We start from the raw sequence: 20,887 nt of genomic DNA, 5'->3' as shown, positions 1-20,887 counted from the left end.
TAATGTTTATGATTCTGTGGGCTGGCAGTTTGGACTGGAATGGCTAGGAAGGCTAGGATCCCTGGCACAGCTGGGCCTTTCTCCACATCGGTTCTCATTCTTCAGAAATTGGTCACATTCCACATGCAAAATGTGCTCATCACCATCCTAGGATTTCAAAAGTTTCATCCCACTAATAGCAGCAGGTCCAAAGTTCAAGATATTGTCATCTAAATCTGGTCTAGATGCAAATGACGTTTCTTGGGTTTTGCTCCTTGGTGGAACTCATTTCTGTGTTCCCACACATCAAACATACAATGGTGAGGTAGGGACAGAATAACCACCATCAACATTCTCATTCAAAGCTGGAGGAGTAGGAATCATATGGCTCTAAATGGTACATAGCAATTCTGAAATCTCACGGGACACATGTTGCCAGGCCACCTACATGGGGAAGAGAAGGGAATATTCTTTGAGTAGGGCCCATTCAATTTCCTCAGGGTGCTTCTGTAGTTCATGGTTCTTTTTTAGGCTTTTGGTTTTGCCCTCTGGGTTCTTGGCTCTGTCCTCTGAGATATCCTTCCTCTTTCATAAGAAATGATCTGTATTAGCAGCTGAATAACTTTCTCAGTCTGCTTACTGACTACAGAAAATTGAGGACCCAGATAATTAATTTTCATTTTGAAGTGTCTCAATCTTAATAATCCAAGATAGTACCATGCCCTTAAAAACTCTTTAGGCCGTCTCTGTATCAGATATAGTCTACTCAATGTGACAGAGGCTCCATTCGCAATTCTTTTCAAAATAGGCTCCTTCCTATATTGGCTGGCATGTCAGAATGTTGTTCGACCAGTTCCTTTTGTCTAGTTAAGGTGATCTATTAGTCTTCACTTTAAATCATTCAGAGATTTCTGAAAAAGTTATTAAAACCACATACTTAATTTGATCTTTGAAGACCTTATTTTACTATGCATATCTTTTACCAGCAAATCCTGTGTCCTATATTCCTTCAGTTTTGCTCACAAACTGAACATTTTCTTCTCTAGCTCTTCTCTGTTTTAGACCTTATTATATAGCCACAAGAAACCAAGTCAGCATTCTGCCTGGAAATATCATTAGCCAGATTCACAAATTCATTATTTCAATTTTCTCTATTCTAGGTTACTGAAGGTGTCACTTTGGTCTTATTTATTTATTTACTTATTTTTGCAGGTTATTCCCAATTTAAGTCTTTTTTAGTTTCTTTCCGCAATATTTTGTATTTTCCAGTGTGCAGGTCTTACACGTATTTTCTTAAATATGTCCCTATGAATTTTGCATTTTGGGCTGGTATTATAAATAGAGTTGTATATTTTGTTTCATTTTTAACTGTCCATTGCAAGTACAATTGATTTGTGTATATTTACTTTATAACCTGTGATTATGTTAAGTTCATGTATTTTTTTCTACTGGGATTTTTTTTGGTAGATTTCTTAGTATTTTCTATGTACACAATCGTGGGTACAAATCAAAAAGGTTTTGTTTCTTTTTTTTTTTTTTCAAACTATATTTCTTTCTTTTTCTTGCCTTATTGTAATAGCTAGGGTCTCCAGTATAGTGTTGAGTAGAAGTGATGAGGGTAAATATCCTTGTCTTGTTCCCTATCTTAAGTGAAGAGCACTCAGTCTTTCACTGCTTAATATGCTACTAGATGTGGGTTTTTCATAGATGTCCTTTATTGCATTGAGGAAGTTCCTTTCTGCTTCTAGTTTACTGAGATTTTGTTATGAATGGGTATGTTATATTGTATTTAAATTATATCTCAATTTCAAAACTGATTTAATAAAAGTGATATTACATATTATATATACCAAAACTTATACAGGGCAACATTCTTAGTTTAAGAAACAACTTAAACTGTGTAAAGTTAAAAAGTTTAAGAAAACACTAGTAAAGGTTAAAAAAATTTATTTTAAAGTCTGTTAACTACCATAGTAAAGGTAAAATAAAACTGTTGTTTGATGGTTTTGCTTTTGGAAGTGTAAAATTAAGAAAGGAATTGCTATCTTTCCATTCTTTAAGCTAGTATTTCAAAACTAAATGTTATTTCTCTGTGTGATTGCCTTTGTCTGTAAAATCTCAATTGAACTTTTCTAATTAACACAAATGAAATATTTTAATTTTCTTTTGTTTTCCTCAGAATAGTCTAGAATGTTAACATTTAGGAATTATTTTTCTTTCCTTTTTTTTTTTTTTTTTTTTTTATTGCGACAGAGTCTCCTTCTGTCACCTAGGCTGCAGTACAGTGGTGTGATCTCGGCTCACTGCAACCTCCACCTCCCAGGTTCAAGTAATTCTCCTGCCTCAGCCTCCCAAGTAGCTGGGACTACAGGTGCGCACCACCACACCTGGCTAATTTTTGTATTTTTAGTAGAGACGGAGTTTCACTGTGTTAGCCAGGATGGTCTTGATCTCCTGACCTCATGATTGGCCTGCCTCGGCCTCCCAAAGTGTTGGGATTACAGGTGTGAGCCACTGCTCCTGGGCAGGAATTATTTTTCTTATTTGGTGTATAAATACTACAATATATTCTATGTAACATTAAGTAATTACCCTGTAGGTTAAATTCTGAATCAGTATGGTAAGATTTTATTTCTATTTTTATCCCTTTTATACAGATTAAGAAACTAAGGCTCAATAAATGACTTGGTTATAGTTATTTCTCTTTTTATGGTACTTTTTAAAATAGGAGTTACTTAAAGATCCACTCTACATTGGACTACGCCAGAGAAGAGTAAGAGGTTCTGAATATGATGATTTTTTGGACGAATTCATGGAGTCGGTTTCTTCCAAGTATGTATCTTTATTTTATCTATATTTTAGTCAGTAACAATAACGTAACAGACTATTAAAAAATCAAAGATTTATGCAATATGGTTTAATAATTAGAAGTAATTTGAATGCATATATCCTATCTATTTCCTCATAACTGTTAACGGACAAATGATAATATCATGTGTCTATCCAGAAGAGATTATCTCTGTTGCTGTCCCTGAATCTACTTTTTTTTTTACAAGAATCTTTAGAACCTGTGGCTGTTGAAATGCATAATTATGGTAAAGGAGACAGTGACCAGTGACTAAATTTCCTGCACACCTTTTTATGTTTATTGACAATCTATACTTTCTGGTTGATGGCAAAATCTGATCTTCAGTCATCTTTGTGGCTGATATTTGACTCTTTTATGGTCAACCACCAGCCACAAAGGAAAAGCAGAAAAAGAGGTGGGGATTGAGCATGAGTTGGTAGAGTCCACAGGGGTCCAGAATGGAGCAAGAACAGGGCAGTCCATCATGATCCACACATATCTGATTAAAACTATATTTGATTAAGATGCAGTACTATATAGGTTGAGTGTCTCTTATCCAAATCACCTGAAACCATTAGTGTTTATGCAGATTTTGAAATATTTGCATATATATAATGAGATGGTACCCATATCTAAACACAAAATTTATTTATGTTTCATATAAATCATATACACATAGCCTAAAGGTAATTTTATGCAAAAGTTTAAATAATTTTGTGTGTAAAACCAAGTTTATGTACATTGAACCATCAGAGGCAAAGATGTCACTATCTCAGCTACCCATGTGGACAGTGTATGGTTGTTTGGCATCACCATTATCCCTGGCTCTGAATTTTATATGCTACCAATAAGCACTCATTTTTTTGCACTTATCACACATAAATCCTTAACAGCAAAAAACATAGTTAATATACCATTAATGCAATGAAAAACGTAATGTATTCAGGGTAACTTGTGGCATCATATCAGCGCTCAAAAAGTTTCAGATTTTGGAGCATTTTGGATTTTGGATTTTTTGGATTAGGGATGCTCAACCTGTATTTTCATCTTTTCAAGTAAACATTTGATTGTGGGCCAGATGCTATAGTAAATTTTTCCATTTTTTTTTCCAGAAAAGAGGCTCCCTCCATAATTTAGTAATATATTCGAAGAGAATTTTATCACACTGACAGTCATCCCTTGGTTACTGTATAGCCACAGAAACCACATGCTATTTAAAAACACATATGTTGCCTTGGTTTTTCTTAGAAATAAAGTCATCACTAGAATTTACTGTAACTAGAGACGCACTTCTGGTTTCTTTTTATTATAATGTTTATTTTTAAGAAGTTGTATCCAACAGCAGAAAGTGCTTTCATCAGCTTGCACAACATTTAGAATGCATTTAACCTCTCATTACTCAAGGTTTTAATGCTGAGTACATTTGCCAATTAGTATGGACTACATTTTAAAACCACATGCTTGATTTATTTATTGTAATTATTTAACCTATTTCATTAAACTATACTTATTTATAGAAATAGTTGAGAAACTCTGCAGTTTTTTTGAGGTCACATAATACAGTTAATTTCTAATAGCTTTTCATATTTAAAGTGGCTTATCTTGTGAAACGCTCATGTAAGGTTTTGAAATTATCCAACTTCCTCAGTAGCACCATTAATCAAGAGATTGTATAGATAATAGTGTAAGGCTGTATAAAAGGAATGGAAATGCAATCTGGAATAAAGTCTATCTAAATGAGACAACTTTAACAAACAGACACTGCTAACAAGTTAGGTACACGTAAGTGCTGATGAAATAAGGGGAGAAGGAATTTTTATTATTGGGAACCAATGAAAAGCTTTTGGGAAAAAATGAGATATGAGTGAATTTTGAATATTTTGTGTCAATCCAGAATCAGGAAAACTGTTGTTTTTTTAATGTGGAATTGAGGAGTTACCTAAGTTCTTTGTAAGGAAACAGGGATTGACAAGTGTCAACAATAATTTTAAATGTAGAGATCACCTATAAATCAGGGGTTGTAGTTCCAGAGAAAAATGCGAAAGACTAAAAAAATACCTCTGTCATAACATTGTTTCAGGAAAATGATTTAGATGTGAAACCTAACACTACCCAATTAAATTGAGAAGTTGTACTGAAGATAAACCTAAGATTATTTTTAAAAGAAACATAACTTAAATTCAAAGTGGGAAATGATTGTTACAGGTTACCTAGACATCAGACTCTGAGATAGAGTTTATTAAGGAGTACCCTTGGGCTGGGCACAGTGGCTCACACCTGTAATCCCAGCACTTTGGGAGGCCGAGGCAAGCGGATCACTTAAGGCCAGGAGTTGGATACCAGCCTGGCCAACATGGCGAAACCCTGTCTCTACTAACAAATACAGAAACATTAGCCAGGCATGGTGGTGTATGCCCATAATCCCAGCTACTTGGAGGCTGAAACACTAGAATTACCTGAACCTAGGAGGTGGAGGTTGCAGTTAGCCAAGATCACACCACCGCACTCCAGCCTGGGCAACAGAGCAAGACTCTTTCTTAAAAAATAATGATAATAATAATGGAGTACCTTTGGGATAAACCTCTTTGGAAGAAAGGGCGTAGTACAGAAGTTATAGTGCAACATGGACCCACCAACAGCCATGGATAACTTAGTTGGGACCACCCCTGCATGCTGTTTAGATACTTACATGGACATTAATTTCTGCCCATCAACCTCCCCCTCTTTCTCCTTCAATGCCCATCAACCTCCCCCTCTTCCTCCTTCAATGCTATGTTGGTTTTTTTATTTGCCATCTTGGTAGGTTTGGGGTAGAGCAGCTTCAAATTCTTCCTATTGGTCTTCTCCACAATGAGAACTCTTCATCACAGGCTGAGGATTTGATGAGAGTCTTGTGGCACTTACCAAGTCTGTCTTTTCTGATTACAGATTTAGGGTCTGAGGAATCACCACTAGGTGGATCTGTGGTCACAGTGAACCTATTATGAGCCAGACTTTGGCTGGGGCTCCATTTGTTACTGGCTCCTATAAGCCTCTACTCTAAAAGGGAAAGGGGAACAGCATTTTGATGCTTCAGGTCACCAGGTATCAGTGTCAGCTGTGTGCTCATTAGTCCTCAAACATTTGGATAGTCCTTCTCCAGTGCCCAGTTACTTGGGTAAAGGACTGTAGTTCCCTGTGGATAAATATTGGGGGGATTATTATCCTGTACTCTTGTCATGGTGTTAAAAGGTTCTTTCTTCTGGGAACTAGGCCTCTTCTTCAGTTTGTGGGTTCTGGGTCTAAAAATTAACTCAGGTTTGGAAGCTGAGCAAGAGATTGTGACTTCATTGGGGCAGCTACACTCAACTCTGTGGTCATTCATCTTTGGTTTCTTTTGATGGTAAATATTGAGTAGTAGCTTTGTTAGCTCTCTGTTTTGCCTCTAGGGATGCAAGATTCCATTAATTATCTCAAAAATGTTTTGTGGGTTAGCCAGCCACACACACACACACACCACTTTTGCCGCTCTTATGATAATTGTGTCTACCTGGCTTCTGATGGTTAAGCATTCTCACTTGGTCTCAGCATCCTCATTGCTATCAGTCAGCCTGGTTATATATCATCCTTTTCTTCTGTCACTCCTGACCTTCAGGGGAGAGCCACCTCTGAAATTTTTAGTAATGTTGGTGTCTTCTCATTGGCATATTCCTTATGGCTTTGGGAAATGGTGTGTTTTCTGGGTCTTCCTGTGGTATATATTCATCTTAAGGATCTTCTGGCTTTTACCTCGTATCTATATACCAGACTGCCCAGTTCTCTGAGCCTCGCAATCCCCTCTTCTGCCATCTGCCACAGCATTCCTGGCATTTCAGTCATATTAGTATCAGCCATTAATTTGTCCATATTTCTAGGAACCATCCTAGTAGTGAGTTTGGACCATCTTCTGGGATTCTTGCCCATGTTAAATCCTGCATCTCAGGAGAGTGCCTGCAAATCAGTAAGCTCTCCCTTTTCTTAGGTTCCAGCCCTTTTAATCAAACACCCTCAACATTTAATTCTACATGTATTCTCCTGGCTAATACAAACTATCTAGGTCTTGCGGCTCCTTTGGGGTAATGTCTCTTTCTTTCTTTATTAACTCTAGTGTGTCCCAGATAGGTTATATTGTGATAAAACCTTAGTTATTGGCCCAGGGATCTGCAGGGGAGGCAGAGGTAGATGGTAGTTAAGGGGCACATGTTATCTTATAGGGGTGAAATCTCTATCCTTATCGTCCCAAGAAAGAAGGGGAAGGCCACTTTGTGAGATTAGAAAGCTCTGGGGGAATCTGGGGATTCAGGATTTCAGAAGACATCAAACCAGACATCCCATTCCATGTGGCAAATTCCCATTCTTTTCTAACTAGGATTCTGACTTAGCAGATCTGCTTTCATTGAGTTTGGGAGCTTGAATATTCTGATGATTAAGCTCTGTTTCTGGACATCAACTTTCTTTACCCAACAGCTACAGAAGCTAAGAACATCTTTGTATTTACAAAGAAGGCCCTCTGGCTTTCTTCTTGGCAGTTACTTTCTCTGAGCTTTTTGTGTTTTTTCCATTGTCCTTATTGTTACTACTTCTCTCGTATTTCTCAAACATCTGAAATACCATTCTAACTAAGATGTTCCCTTCCCAACATCTCAGCTCACCTCTGGTGAGTTTTAATAGTTGGACTGCTACCTTGGACTGGGTGTATGCTCCATCTTCTACCAGTGGTGGGGTCCTCATTACCACTGTGGCAGTGAGTTAACTAGCACCAAAGCCCCATCTTATTACCAGCTTTCTCAGACTATTCCAAGATTAGGTTACCTGGGAGGCGCATTTGGAAATGAAGTTTAGTGTTTAAGAAGTTTTTAAGAAGTGCCCTTGAGACTCAACTCTGTGGAAGAAACAGCAAAGGAAGCAGGAATGGGCAGAGGGAGAAGTTGAGCTGCCTGCAGGCACGATGACAGCTTTCCCTGATCCTGTGGGAAACTCTGAAGCTACAGTGGCTTTTCAGAGTTGTTACCAGCGGGGCTGAGATGGTCAAGGCTTTATATTCCTGCATCAGTTAGTCCCTGGATGTAGGTCACTCTGGGGAAGAGCGTAGGTCATGGTCTATGGTGAAAGGACTCTTTGCAGCTGAGGCAACCCCCAGGACAACAGTGGGGGATCTGAGAGGCATATTATGATATTCAATGTAATTACTGAATTCAGAAAGTAATGATTAATTAGCTTGGATATTAATTAGCATCTCTAGTGGAGTAGCACAAATCCATTTCCTAGTACTGGCCTGTCCAATAAATGTATCAATTGGGCCTAGTAATTCTACGTCTGAGTATATAGGTTAAGAAAATACTTTAAGAATACAGGTAAAGGAAAAATTTGAAGCCCAACATACAGAATTTCTTCTCTTTGCTTCCCCTTGCTTTCCTCCTACGTCGCTGATTGTTACTTTGTACTTTTCCTCAGTTTATTCCTTTTCATCTTCCCCACTCCCTGCCACCTATATGCATTAAAATGCTTCGGGGCTTGAAGCTTGAAACTTTTCTTTTTGCTATTTATCTCTACTTCCTTGATAATCTCATCAAGTCATACATCTTTATATTTGTGACTCCCAAATCTTTATCTCTAACCTGTACCTCTTCTCTGAACTTCAGAATCCTGTGGTAAAACTCCTCCTTGACATTTCTACTTAGATCTGTAATAGACATAGCATTGTAACACGTCCAGACTTGAACTCCCAATCTCCCACTCACCCCCAGCCCTGCTCCTGTTGCAGCCTTTCCCATCTCAGTAAATGGCAGCCCCATTCTTCCTGTTCCTGCGACTAAAAATGTTGGAATTACCACTTTGTACCCAGGCCATCTGCAAAACTTAGTAGCTTTAACTTCAGAATGTATCCAGAATCTAACCTTTTCTCATTGCCAGTATCATTACTTCTCTTATCTGAACCTCTTTTCCCTGGATTATTGTAACAATTTTTTAACTGTTAATGAAATTCTGCTTCCTCCTTTATTGCCCTTGAGCCTGAAAATTCTATTTCACTGCTTCCTCCTTTATTGACCTTTAGTCTGTCCTCAACACAAAAGCTGTGATGATTCTGAGTTAGGTAATTTCTCTGCTCAAAACCCCAGGAAAGCTTATCATTTTATTCAGAATAAAAACCAGTTCTTGCAATAGCATAAAAGGCCCTGGGACTTCTGGCTTCCTGTTACCTTTCTCACTTTATCTCCTGCTAGTTTACCCCCCCTTGCCCAATTTGTTGTGACTTGTTTGCTATTTTTCTAATTCAAACTAGGTCAAAGCTTGCCTTTCTGTCTACTTCTCATCTTTACCATACCTGCCTCTGCCCAGTTTTCCATATGACTAGCTCTCTCACCTCCTTTAACATTTCGTCAGATAGCCTTTTCTCAGTGAGGCCTTCTTTGTCCAACCTATGTAAAATTTTACCCTCAGTCCACTTTCTTCTTTTCATACCTTTATAAATAGCTGACATATTTTATATTTAATTATTTATGTTCTGTTTCTATTCATGTACTGTTAAGTTCTATGAAAGCAGGGAGTTTTCTTTTTCTTCCACTGCCATATCCCTAGTTTCTAAAAAGTTATCTAGTATGTGATAAGTACTGAATAAATATTTGTTAAATAAATGATAGAATTTGATTTGTTTTGTTTATATAGCTTAAAATGAAAGGTATGAATGGAAGAACTTATTAAAGAATTTCTTTTCATGTGATTGAATTTCAGGAAATATTAAAGCTCTTAAATATGTGTGTTTGTTTTCATAGTTGTACTTCTTATAGTATCCTTTTTTTTACAGAATCAGTTGCCCCTGAAAATTAAAGAAATGTAGAGGCAACTTCAGCTTTACTGCCTAAAATTCTCTATATTAGAATTTCGTTAATTATTATTAACTAAATGAGAACAAAAACTTTACCTCAAGTAAGCTTTAAAGAACTAATATTAAATTTTTTAAATGGAATAAATAACTAATATTCAACAGAGTGTATTTTAAATTTTTTTCTTTTTTATTTTAAATGACAAAAATTAAAAGTTATTGGGAAGCACTAGGAATGGCCATAAACATGGTTATTATACTACACCCTCCTTCAACCTTGGCTGCCATCACAAATTGTTCTGTGATCTGTCACATAAAGTTTAGGAGAAATAATCTTAGTCTGAAGCCATATCATCTGCCATTTGCTGCCAGGTGTGATAATGGGGTTTTCATAAAATTATGCTTTTTTTGCTGAGTATGGTTGAACAAAAGTCTTGGCTGTATGCCTGAAACAGACCAGACTAGTCAGAGAAGCTATCAAGTTGGTAGTCGTCCTTGAGGGTCACATACCAGATTTCAAGATATATAGCCCCTGAATTGTCATGGCCAGATCTACTAAATTTATTTTTTTAATTATTAATATCCTCTTTTCTAAAGAAGGCATCAGATATGTAAATTAATATGTACTCTTCACCCTTACTCGGGGTTGCAGTTAGACAGAGTTTCCCCAACTCTACACTAAATCCTTGGCTTCCTAACAGGGAAGGGCCTTTTTCTACTGCCCTCTTCTTTCTGCCATTTCTTCTGCAGTTAATATCATGGCTGACTTTCTGTGCTATGTTTTTCCACCCATTCTAATCATTGCTTTTTATGCCTGATCATTTTTTAGATGATGAGGATATATTTATAACTTAGGTTATTTTATCTATAAGTCTATGAGGCTTTTTAGATTCCAGCTGTCACTTTGATCAGCATGAATTACTTTGCTTTTCATAAGAAATTTAATGAAATCATATGATTATATGGGATACCACGTGCTATTCTTCCTTGTGGACCCAAGGTGAAATAACCTGCTGAAAAAATTAAATGCAAAGAATGTCTGTCAATGTGAAAAACATCAGCAGTCATGTTACTAGGGAACATGACTCAAATCAGGTTGCTGACTCAGAATTTTTTTCCATTTTCACATCCAAAGAAAGATCAGATTCACAATTAACTATAGCCATATGTTCCTTAAAATCCCAACTATTTCTATTTATACCATTCTCTCTACTTTTTTTTCAAGTGAATAAAAATGGTGGGTCATGAAAGAATTAGAAATCTAAAGGTATACATTATGTGTATGTATGTATAAATACATGTGCACTTATATTCCATAATGGATTTAAAGTGGATATATACTTCAGTATTTTGATATTTGATTTACATCCCTGACAGTATCCCAGTCCAACCTTGGAGAAGCCAGAACTTTAGCAAGTCAAGTTTACCGTTTCTTTCTGAACATGGTTTACAACTCTTCTTTTTAGATACTTTTTGTGCCTAATTCCATTTTTTTCTAATCAATTGCATAAATTCCACCATTCCTTTAATATGGATATATATGTTTTACACTGCTTTTATTCTGGTTACATGAGTCTTGTGCTTGCATTATTTCATTTAGCACTATTTTCCCTACTAGAATATAAGCTGTGTTAGAAACAGTACTGTATTATCAAGGGATTGCTTTTTTCTGACTATCCCATATTATATTTTACCCTATAGTAGGCATAAAATAACTGCTGTTGAAAGCATTGTTTAAGCATTGAGTCTAATGTTCCTGAAACTACAGTGACATATATCTGAAGTAAAGTTAGCTCCCCAACATAAACTAGAGAAAGTCACAATTTTCCAAATAAAGAGTCTCTGCCTATAGTAAACTAAAGATTTGAGTTTTAATTATGTAGATACATTTATGTTTTAGGTTGTAATTTTATCTAAAGAAAATAAACATTTTAATCAATTCCTGTTGTATCCATTGTCACCTATCTTTTTCTCTTGGAATTTGTAAACATTGACATTTATATAGAGAAAGGCCTTAATATTTTATCTGAATTTATTAAAGCTAAATTGTTAGATTATTAAAGATAATCATTATGATTTGAAAATAATCTGTATACCATGTTTCTTTTCTGTATCTCTCTCTTTTTATTCTCTTTTTTCTTCTTCTTCTTCTTCTTCTTCTTCTTATTATTATTATTATTATACTTTAAGTTCTAGGGTACATGTGCATAACGTGCAGGTTTGTTACATATGTATACTTGTCTTAACTTTCATTTAGCAAGATTAAGCCCAGTTTCTTAAAAGCTTGTGCTTCTTATTGTTTTCCATCTGTATTCCTACATGTAATAAATTAGAAAATAAGAATGATACATCTGCTCATTGGTAACATAAAAAAGGAGACTCAATGTGATTTCTTCCGTTATAGATTAACCTAAAAACAAAACAAAAAACACTATCAATAGCAATATCTTGTAGGTTAAAATAAGATCTTTTGTTTATAATAGTTTTTTCTTGCCATGCTTAATTTACATGTATTTATAGACAAAGGTAAAGCAGTTTACTTTTCCTTTCTAAAGACCATCTATGTGGCTGGTTTGGGGAAATCTTATAACAATATTAGAATGAAGTACATATATTTTCATTATTAGAGATTAAAGATGCTGAAAGGAAAAGAATAATTAAAGAGGCAAAGTTAGAAAATTGGTTTGGGGGTAAGGTCAGAAATTAAGGGTACTGTTTTGGTTCTCTACGAAATTGAAACCCTAATTGCAACTCATATCGTATCTGGACCTAACGTTAGTATTGACAGTCAGTGCATTTCATTTAATGAAAGCCAAAGTCCTTATAATGACCCTCAAGACCTGATATGGCCCCCTCCCTCACCTCTGTGATGCACTCACTTTCCTGCACCCACATTCTCCATGCTACCTGTGCTGTCACTGAACTCTCAAGGCATGTTTCTAACTTAGAATATTTTCACTTGCTTTTCCCTCTGTTTAAAATATTCTTCTCCCAGAAATGTGTTTGGTTAAGAACTTAATCCTTTTCATATATTAGCTCAAATCTTAACCTTCTTCTGAGTTTTACCCTGACTACCCTATGTAATACTGAAACCTGTCCCATCTTCTCCCCACCCAGGCTCTCCTGATCACCCTTGTTTTGATCTACTTTTCCTTTTTTAAAATATCACTTATTACCATTATTCATTTATTATGTTTATGCTTATTGTGTGTTTCTTCCACTAGAAGGTATACTCTCAAGGACAGGGATCTACTTTGTTCATTTTATGTATCAATGCTTGGCACAGAGTAGATAAACAATAAATATTTGTTGAACTGAATTGAGATACTCAAAGGCAGGCCACGTAAGACAATGTGAGTGGTTTTGCAGAAATCTTTCACCATTACTAGAAAATTATTTCATTTAAACATGCCTTATTTTTATTGAATTACTAGCATCATTTTTATGTGGAAAGGAGAGCCATCAGCACATGGTTAGTGATGAATGCCCGATTGTCTCAGGTCCCAGGAGCAGATTATCCCTCAAGGAATTAGAAGTTAGTTCTAAAGTTAGCATGTTACATAGAGTAATCTAATGACACTTAATGCAAGTTGGTAGTAAATATTGTTTGAGCTGATATATGTCAAAGTCTCATTATTTAAAGCTACAACAAAATTTGTGTAAAATTTGCCATAATCAAAATGTAAAAACAAAATAATCATTTCTATTGCCAAGATGATCACATTCTGGCTAACTCAGTTTTCCATGATTTGACTGTTACTGTTATTTCACTAACTATAAAGTAAGCCAGAATTAACACAGTTTGCCATGTTTTTGATTTAACTATGATGTAGTGATTAATTCTCAAGAGTGTTTTTCTTTGTGGTATCCACAGATGGTGACCCACTTTTTTCATATCCTCATTAAAATAATATCATATTCTGCATATACATGGTAAAAATGCCACATTTGTGAATAGAAAACAAAAAAAAAGCAACTGTTAAATTTTTCTTGACCAATATTGTTAGATTGGGATGTGTAGAAATTTAGATGGAAAGAAAGGCTCATCCTACTGAGTACATGTTGGAATGGTGTTTGTTGCCTGGGACAGGTTTGCAGTCCATTTCTTCAGAGGTGTCATAGAATGACATTTCCTAATTCAGTTAATTTGCCATAGTTTGGAGCCTGACTCTCAGCTCAGGAAGTTTAGAAATCTAATTTTGACAGCTTGCAAAACCCATATCTCAGGTGCATGTGATAAGTAAAACCTGCACTTTGGAGTCAATCCTCAGCTCCACCAACTAGTACATTTGTAACCTTGGAAAAATTACTTACCTTCCCCAAGGCTTAATTTTCTTGCCTGTAAATTGGGGAAAATAGTAATAGTACCTTCAATAGTACCTTTAGACAGTTGTTATGATGATTGAGAGAAAATATATAAAACAAATTACTTTTATCAAGTGCTATAAATAGTAACTATAATTTTTATTTTTCAGGAAGGATTACTAGGGTCAATAATTTAGTTAAAAGGTATAGGCTGGCACATTTGGCTTAATATTAAATGGAGCATTTAATAGTTAGAATTGTCCCCAAATAAAATAATGTATATGAAAGTACTTGTGCATAAAAATTACTCAGAGGTTGTTATTCCTTATTGTTTCTGTTGTTAATATTATTTGTGAACTCTCCGTCACTCTAAGAACATGGACTGATGTGCTTAAAGATATAAATATTTCTACTTTCATGTGAGATGATGGATTAGAATGAAATGTCTCCAAAGCATTCCAACTTTAGGATTCTATGAAAGTGCTAAAAAAATCGTACTTTGTTTCAACATTCAGGACTGGTTGTTTCATAAAATTCAGTGATTCAGCCATGCTTGTGATCATTATGAGTCAGTTGAAATTGATCATCACAATATATTTGACCCAGAGGAATAAACTTCTCTTTCAACATTGTAAATTATTTTGTTTTGCATAACAAAACAACTTTAATAAACTTCAGTAAACTTTAGCTTTCCCTTGCTACCCAAAGTTTATTTCATAAAGGGCTCAAGGGACAATTAGCAAAGTAAATAATTCAAAAGAAAAAAAAGTTCACAAAAAGTTTTTATTTGCCTTGCATCCTATTCCCTATGCTACATATTAATTGTACAATTAGCTTCAAAGTAAGTTTGTAGTAAAAATTACTTTCACAATAAAAAAGGTACATGGATACAAGCAACTATCAAATTAACTTTGCAAAGAATAAGATGTGGGTTTACATAAGCCGTTTATGCCAATTGACTAGACCAGTTCTCAACTCTCTCTTTTGTTGAAACATCTGTATCAGTATCATCTGATTGTATTCTAAAGCAGATATGGAAATAATTTATTCTTCTTGGGTCTCTTCTATGACCCCATTATTGTCCTGTGCATTTATCTTAAGAGCAGATTCATTATTAAATCTATCCAGACAATTCATCTATCATGTCCTTGATCCATTTCCATAACCATAACCCAGTTTCTATAACCATAACCCAACTTGACCTTTTTATATCTTTACACCATGTCGGTAACTTCTGATTTTCTTTAGGATCACATTAATAAGTATTCAGGAACTTACCTTTAACCCGCTATTGACTGTATTCACCTACATATAAATACCTTTGTGATCTGGCCCATGCACTTCACTTTCCTGTCTTGCCATCCTCCACCCTTCCGTGTATCCTTTACACCATTGTGTAAATAAATAGTTTTAGTTGCCTGCGCATGTCATTGTTCTGTCACACTTCTCCTCTGTATAAACTGCTCCTTCTTCCCCTAGTGCTTTTGCTTATTTAATTCATGCTTATCTTTCATCACTCTAAATATCTAGACTGGATTAGAGAAGTTTTCTGTATAGTATCCTAGCATGTATACACTAAAATAGCATGCATCACACTGTATTGTAATTATATTTATTTATTTGTCTTAGCATTAAGTCATCAATATATTAGAGGTCAGGGCCTCGTTCTTTTCTGTCTTCCTTTATAATATATGTTGTTACTGTGATACTTCGTTTTAATAACTTGCAGTTCAGGAGTACATGTGCAGGTTTGTTATATAGATAACCTTGTATGATGGGGGTTTGTTGTACAGATTATTTCATCACCCAGGAACTAAGCATAGTACTCGTTAGTTACTTTTTTTGCTCCTCTACCTCCTCCCACCCTCCTCCTCTAAGTAAGCTGCAGTGTCTGTTTTTCCCTTCTTTGTGTTCACATGTTCTTATAATTTAGCTTCCACTTATAAGTGAGAACATGTGGTAATTTGTTTTCTGTTCTTGCATTAGTTTGCTGAGGATAATGGCCTCCAGCTCCATCCATGTTCCTACAAAGGACATAATCTCATTCTTTTTTAAGGCTGCATAGTATTTCATGGTGCTTATGTACCACATTTTCTTTATCCAGTCTTCTATTGATGGGCCTTTAGGTTGATTCCATATCTTTGCTATTTTGAATAGTGCTGGAGTGAACACACATGTGCATGTGTCTTTGTGGTACATTGATTTATATTCCTTTGGGTACATACACAGTAATGGGATTGCTGGGTCGAATGGTAGTTATGTTTTTCGCTCTATGAGGAATCTCCACACAGCTTTCCACAACATGTGAACTAATTTACACTCCCATCAGCAATGTATAAGTGTTTCCTTTGCTCTGAAACTACACCAGGATCTGTGTTTTTTGATGTTTGATTAATAGCCATTCTGACTGGTGTGAGATGGTTATCTCATTATGGCTTTGACTTGCATTTTTCTAATGATCAGTGATATTGAACTTTTTTCATATGTTCATTGGCCACATATATATCTTCTTTTGAAAAGTATTTGTTGGCCGGGCATGGTGGCTCGCGCCTGTAATCCCAGCACTTTGGGAGGCCGAGGTGGGTGGATCACCTGAGGTCAGGAGTTCAAGACCAGCCTGGCCTACGTGGTGAAATTCCGTCTCCAGTAAAAATACAAAGATTAGCCAGGCATGATGGTGGGTGCCTGTAATCCCAGCTATTCGGGAAGCTGAGGCAGGAGAATTGCTTGAGCCCAGGAGGTGGAGGTTGCAGTGAGCTGAGCTGAGATCGTGCCATTGCACTCTAGCCTGGGCAACTAAGCACAACTCCATCTCAAAAGAAAAGAAAAGAAAAGAAAAATATTTGTTGATGTCCTTTGCCTACTTTTAAGTGGGATTGTTGTTTGTTTGTAGATTTAAGTTCCCTATAGATAATGGATGTTAGACCTTGTCAGATGCATAGTTTACAAATATTTTCTCCCATTCTGTAGGTTCTTTGTTTACTCTGTTGACAGTTTCTTTTGCTGTGGAGAAGCTCTTTAGTTTAGTTAGATCCTATTTATAAAGTTTTGCTTTTGTTGTGATTGCTTTTGGCATCTTTGTCATGAAATCTTTGCCAGATCCTATGCTCAGAATGATATTTCCTAGGTTATTTTCCAGGGTTTTTATGGTTTGGGGTTTTATATTTTAGTCTTTATTGAGGTGATTCTTGTATATGGTGTAAAGGAGTCTCAGTTCAATCTGTATATGGCTAACCAGTTATCTCAGCACCATTTATTGAATAGGGAGTCCTCTCCCCACTGCTTGTTTTTGTCAGCTTTATTGAAGATTAGATGATTGCCTGATACCAAAACCTGGCAGAGAACCAACAGAAAAAGAAAACTTCAGGCCAATATCCCTGATGAACATTGATGCAAAAATCCTTGATAAAATATTGGCAAACCAAATCCAGCAGCACATCAAAAAGCTTATCCACTGCAATCAAGTCGTTTTCCTCCCTTTCATCCCTGGGATGCAAGGTTGGTTCAACATACACAAATCAATAAATGAAATCCATCACATAAACAGAACTAAAGACAAAAACTGCGTGATTATCGTAATAGAAGCAGAACAGGCCTTCGATAAGATTTGACATCCTTTCATATTAAAAACTCTCAGTAAACTAGGTATTGATGTCACATATCTCAAAATAATAAGAGCCGTTTATGACAGACCCACAGCACATATCATACTGAATGGGCAAAAGCTGATTACCCTTGAAAACTGGCACAAGTCAAGGATGCCCTCTCTCACCACTCTTATTCAACTTAGTATTGAAAGTTCTGGCCAGGGCAATCAGGCACGAGAAAAAAATAAAGAGTATTAAAATGGGAGGAGAAAAAGTCAAATCATCTCTGCTTGCAAACAACATAATCCTATACTTAGAAGATCCCAAAGTCTCAGCCCAAAAGCTCCTTAAGCTGATAAGCAACTTCAGCAAAGTCTTAGGATGCAAAATCAGTATGCAAAATTCACAAGCATTCCTATACACCAAAAATAGACAGAATGCCAAATCATGAATGAACTCCCATTCACAATTGCTACAAAGAGAATAAAATATCTAGGAATACAGCTAACAAGGGAAGTGAAGGACCTCTTCAAGAAGAATTACAAACCACTGCTCAAGGAGGTAAGAGAGGACACAGACAAATGAAAAAACCTTCTATGCTCATGGATAGAAAGAATCAATATTGTGAAAATGGTCATACTGCCCAAAGTAATTTATAGATTCAATGCTATTCCCATTAAACTACCATTGACAGTCTTCACAGAACTAGAAAAAGCTACTTTAAAATTCATGTGGAACCAAAAAAAAAGCCTGCATAGCCAAGAAAATCCTAAGCAGAAAGAACAAAGCTGGAGGCATTACACTACCCTACTTCAAACTATACACAAGGCTACAGTAACCAAAACAGCATGGTACTGGTGGAAAAAAAAAAAAAAAAAAAAAAAAAAAAAAACAGACACATAGACCAATGGAACGGAATAGAGATCTCAGAAATAAGACCACACATCTCTAACCATCTGATCTTCAATAAACCTGACAAAAACAAGCAATGGGGAAAGGATTCCCTATTTAATAAATGGTTCTGGGAAAATTGGCTAGCCAGATGCCGAAAACTGAAACTGGACCCCTTCCTTACACCTTATACAAAATTTAACTCAAGATGGATTAAAGACTTAAATGTAAAACACAAAACTATAAAAACCCTAGAAGAAAACCTAGGTAATACCATTCAGGACATAGCCATGGACAAAGATTTCATGACAGAAACATCAAAAGCAATTGCAACAAAAGCAAAAATTGACAAATGGGATCTAATTGAACTAAAAAGCTTCTGCACAGCAAAAGAAACTATCATCAGAGTAAACAGACAGCCTACAGAATGGGGAAAATTTTTGCAATCTCTCCATCTGAGAAAGGTCTAATATCCAGAATCTTCAAGGAACTTAAACAAATTTACAAAAAAACAAAAAAACAAAACAAAACAAAAAACGCACAACCCCATCAAAAAGTGGGCAAAGGACATGAACAGACACTTCTCAAAGGAAGATATTTATGTGGTCAACAAACAAATGAAAAAAAGCTCAACATCACTTATTGTTAGAGAAATGCAAATCAAAACCACAAAGAGATACCATCTCATGCCTGTCAGAATGGTGATTATTAAAAAGTCAAGAAACAATAGATGCTGGTGAGGCTGTGGAGAAGTAGGAACTCTTTTACACTGTTGGTGGGAATGTAAACTAGTTCAACCATTGTGGAAGACAATGTGATGTTTCCTCAAAGATCTAGAACCAGAAAAGCCATTTGACCCAACAATCCCATTACTGGGTTTATACTCAAAACAATATAAATCTTTCTGTTATAAAGATACATGCAAGCATATGTTCATTGCAGCACTATTCACAATAACAAAGATAGTGAATCAACCCAAATGTCCATCAATGATAGACTGGATAAAGAAAATATGATACATATACACCATGGAATACTATGCAGCCATAAAAAGGAATGAGATCATGTCCTTTGCAGGGACATGGATGAAGCTGGAAGCCATTATCCTCAGCAAACTTACACAGGAACTCATAAGTGGGAGATGAACAATGAGAACACGTGGACACAGGGAAGGGAGGAACACACACTGGGGCCTGTCAGGGGTGCGGGGGCAGGGAGAGCATCAGGATAAACAGCTAATGCATGCAGGGCTTAATACTTAGGTGATGGGTTGATAGGTGTAGCAAACCACCATGGCACATGTTTACCTATGTAACAAACCTGCACATCCATCACATGTATCCTGGAACTTAAAATAATATTTTTTAAAAAAGATTAGATGGTCACAAGTGTGCAGCCTTATTTCTGGACTGTCTACACTGTTCCATTAGTCTCTTTGTTTGCTTAGGATTGCCTTGGCTATTCAGGCTTTTTCATGGTTCCGTATGAACTTTACAATAGCCTTTTCTAGTTATGTGGAGAATGTAATTGATAGTTTGATCGGAATAGCGTTTAACCTCTAAATTGTTGGGCAGTATGGCCATTTTAATGATATTGATTCTTCCTCTTCACGGGCATGGAATGTTTTTCTTTTTGTTTGTGTTGCCTCTGATTTCCTTCCTCAGTGTTTTGTAGTTGTTAATATAGAGCTCTTTCAACTCTGGTTAGCTATATTGCTAGGGTTTTTTAATTCATTTTATGGCAATTGTGAATGGGATTGAGTTCCTGATCTGGCTTTCAGCTTGGCTGCTGTTGGTGTATTTTTATGTGCAGGTACTTTTATATCCCTTAGGTAGCAAGGGAGAGCTAAAGTTTATTGACGTATATTAATGTTATTTTCTTATGCAAAAGAAAGTAATTTAAAATGTTGAATGAGGAGTCTATTCCTCTGAGTTAAATATGTTGTGATGATCAATTTCAACTGACTCATAATGATCACAGGTATCACTGAATCACTGAATTTTATGATACAACCAGTCTTGAATGTTGAAACAAAATACAACTTTTTAGCACTTTAATAGAACTCTGAAGTTGGAACACCTTAGAGATGTTTAATACAGGTGATTTTTATACGTTGATTTTGTATCCTGAAACTTAGCTGAAGTTGTTTATCAAATGAAGGAGCTTTTGGACTGAGAAAATGGGGTTTACTAGATATAGAATCATGTCATCTGCAAACAGGGACAGTTTGACTTCCTTTCTTCCTAATTGGATGCCTTTATTTCTTTTTCTTGACTGATTGCTCTGGCCAAGACTTTCAATACTATGTTGAATAGGACTAGCGAGAGAGGACATCCTTGTCTTATGCCAGTTTTCAAGGGGAATGTTCCCAGCTTTTACTCATTCAGTATGATGTTGGCGGTTGGTTTGTCATAAATGGCTCTTATTATTTTTAGG

General features: G+C 36.0%; 1 protein-coding gene across 1 annotated transcript in view; it reads left to right on the top strand.

Moving 5' to 3' along the window:
• ME1 (malic enzyme 1) overlaps window positions 1–20,887 on the top strand; it is a 224,001-nt gene that overhangs the window by 119,420 nt on the left and 83,694 nt on the right. The window contains exon 6 of the mRNA XM_050788178.1: window positions 2,708–2,811. Within this exon, the coding sequence (XP_050644135.1) occupies window positions 2,708–2,811 (104 nt within the window). The remainder of the gene's footprint in view (window positions 1–2,707; window positions 2,812–20,887) is intronic.

This window comes from Macaca thibetana, chromosome 4, assembly GCF_024542745.1.
Source record: "Macaca thibetana thibetana isolate TM-01 chromosome 4, ASM2454274v1, whole genome shotgun sequence".
Taxonomy (NCBI): domain Eukaryota; kingdom Metazoa; phylum Chordata; class Mammalia; order Primates; family Cercopithecidae; genus Macaca; species Macaca thibetana.
This window is presented reverse-complemented; position numbering and strand designations above follow the sequence as displayed.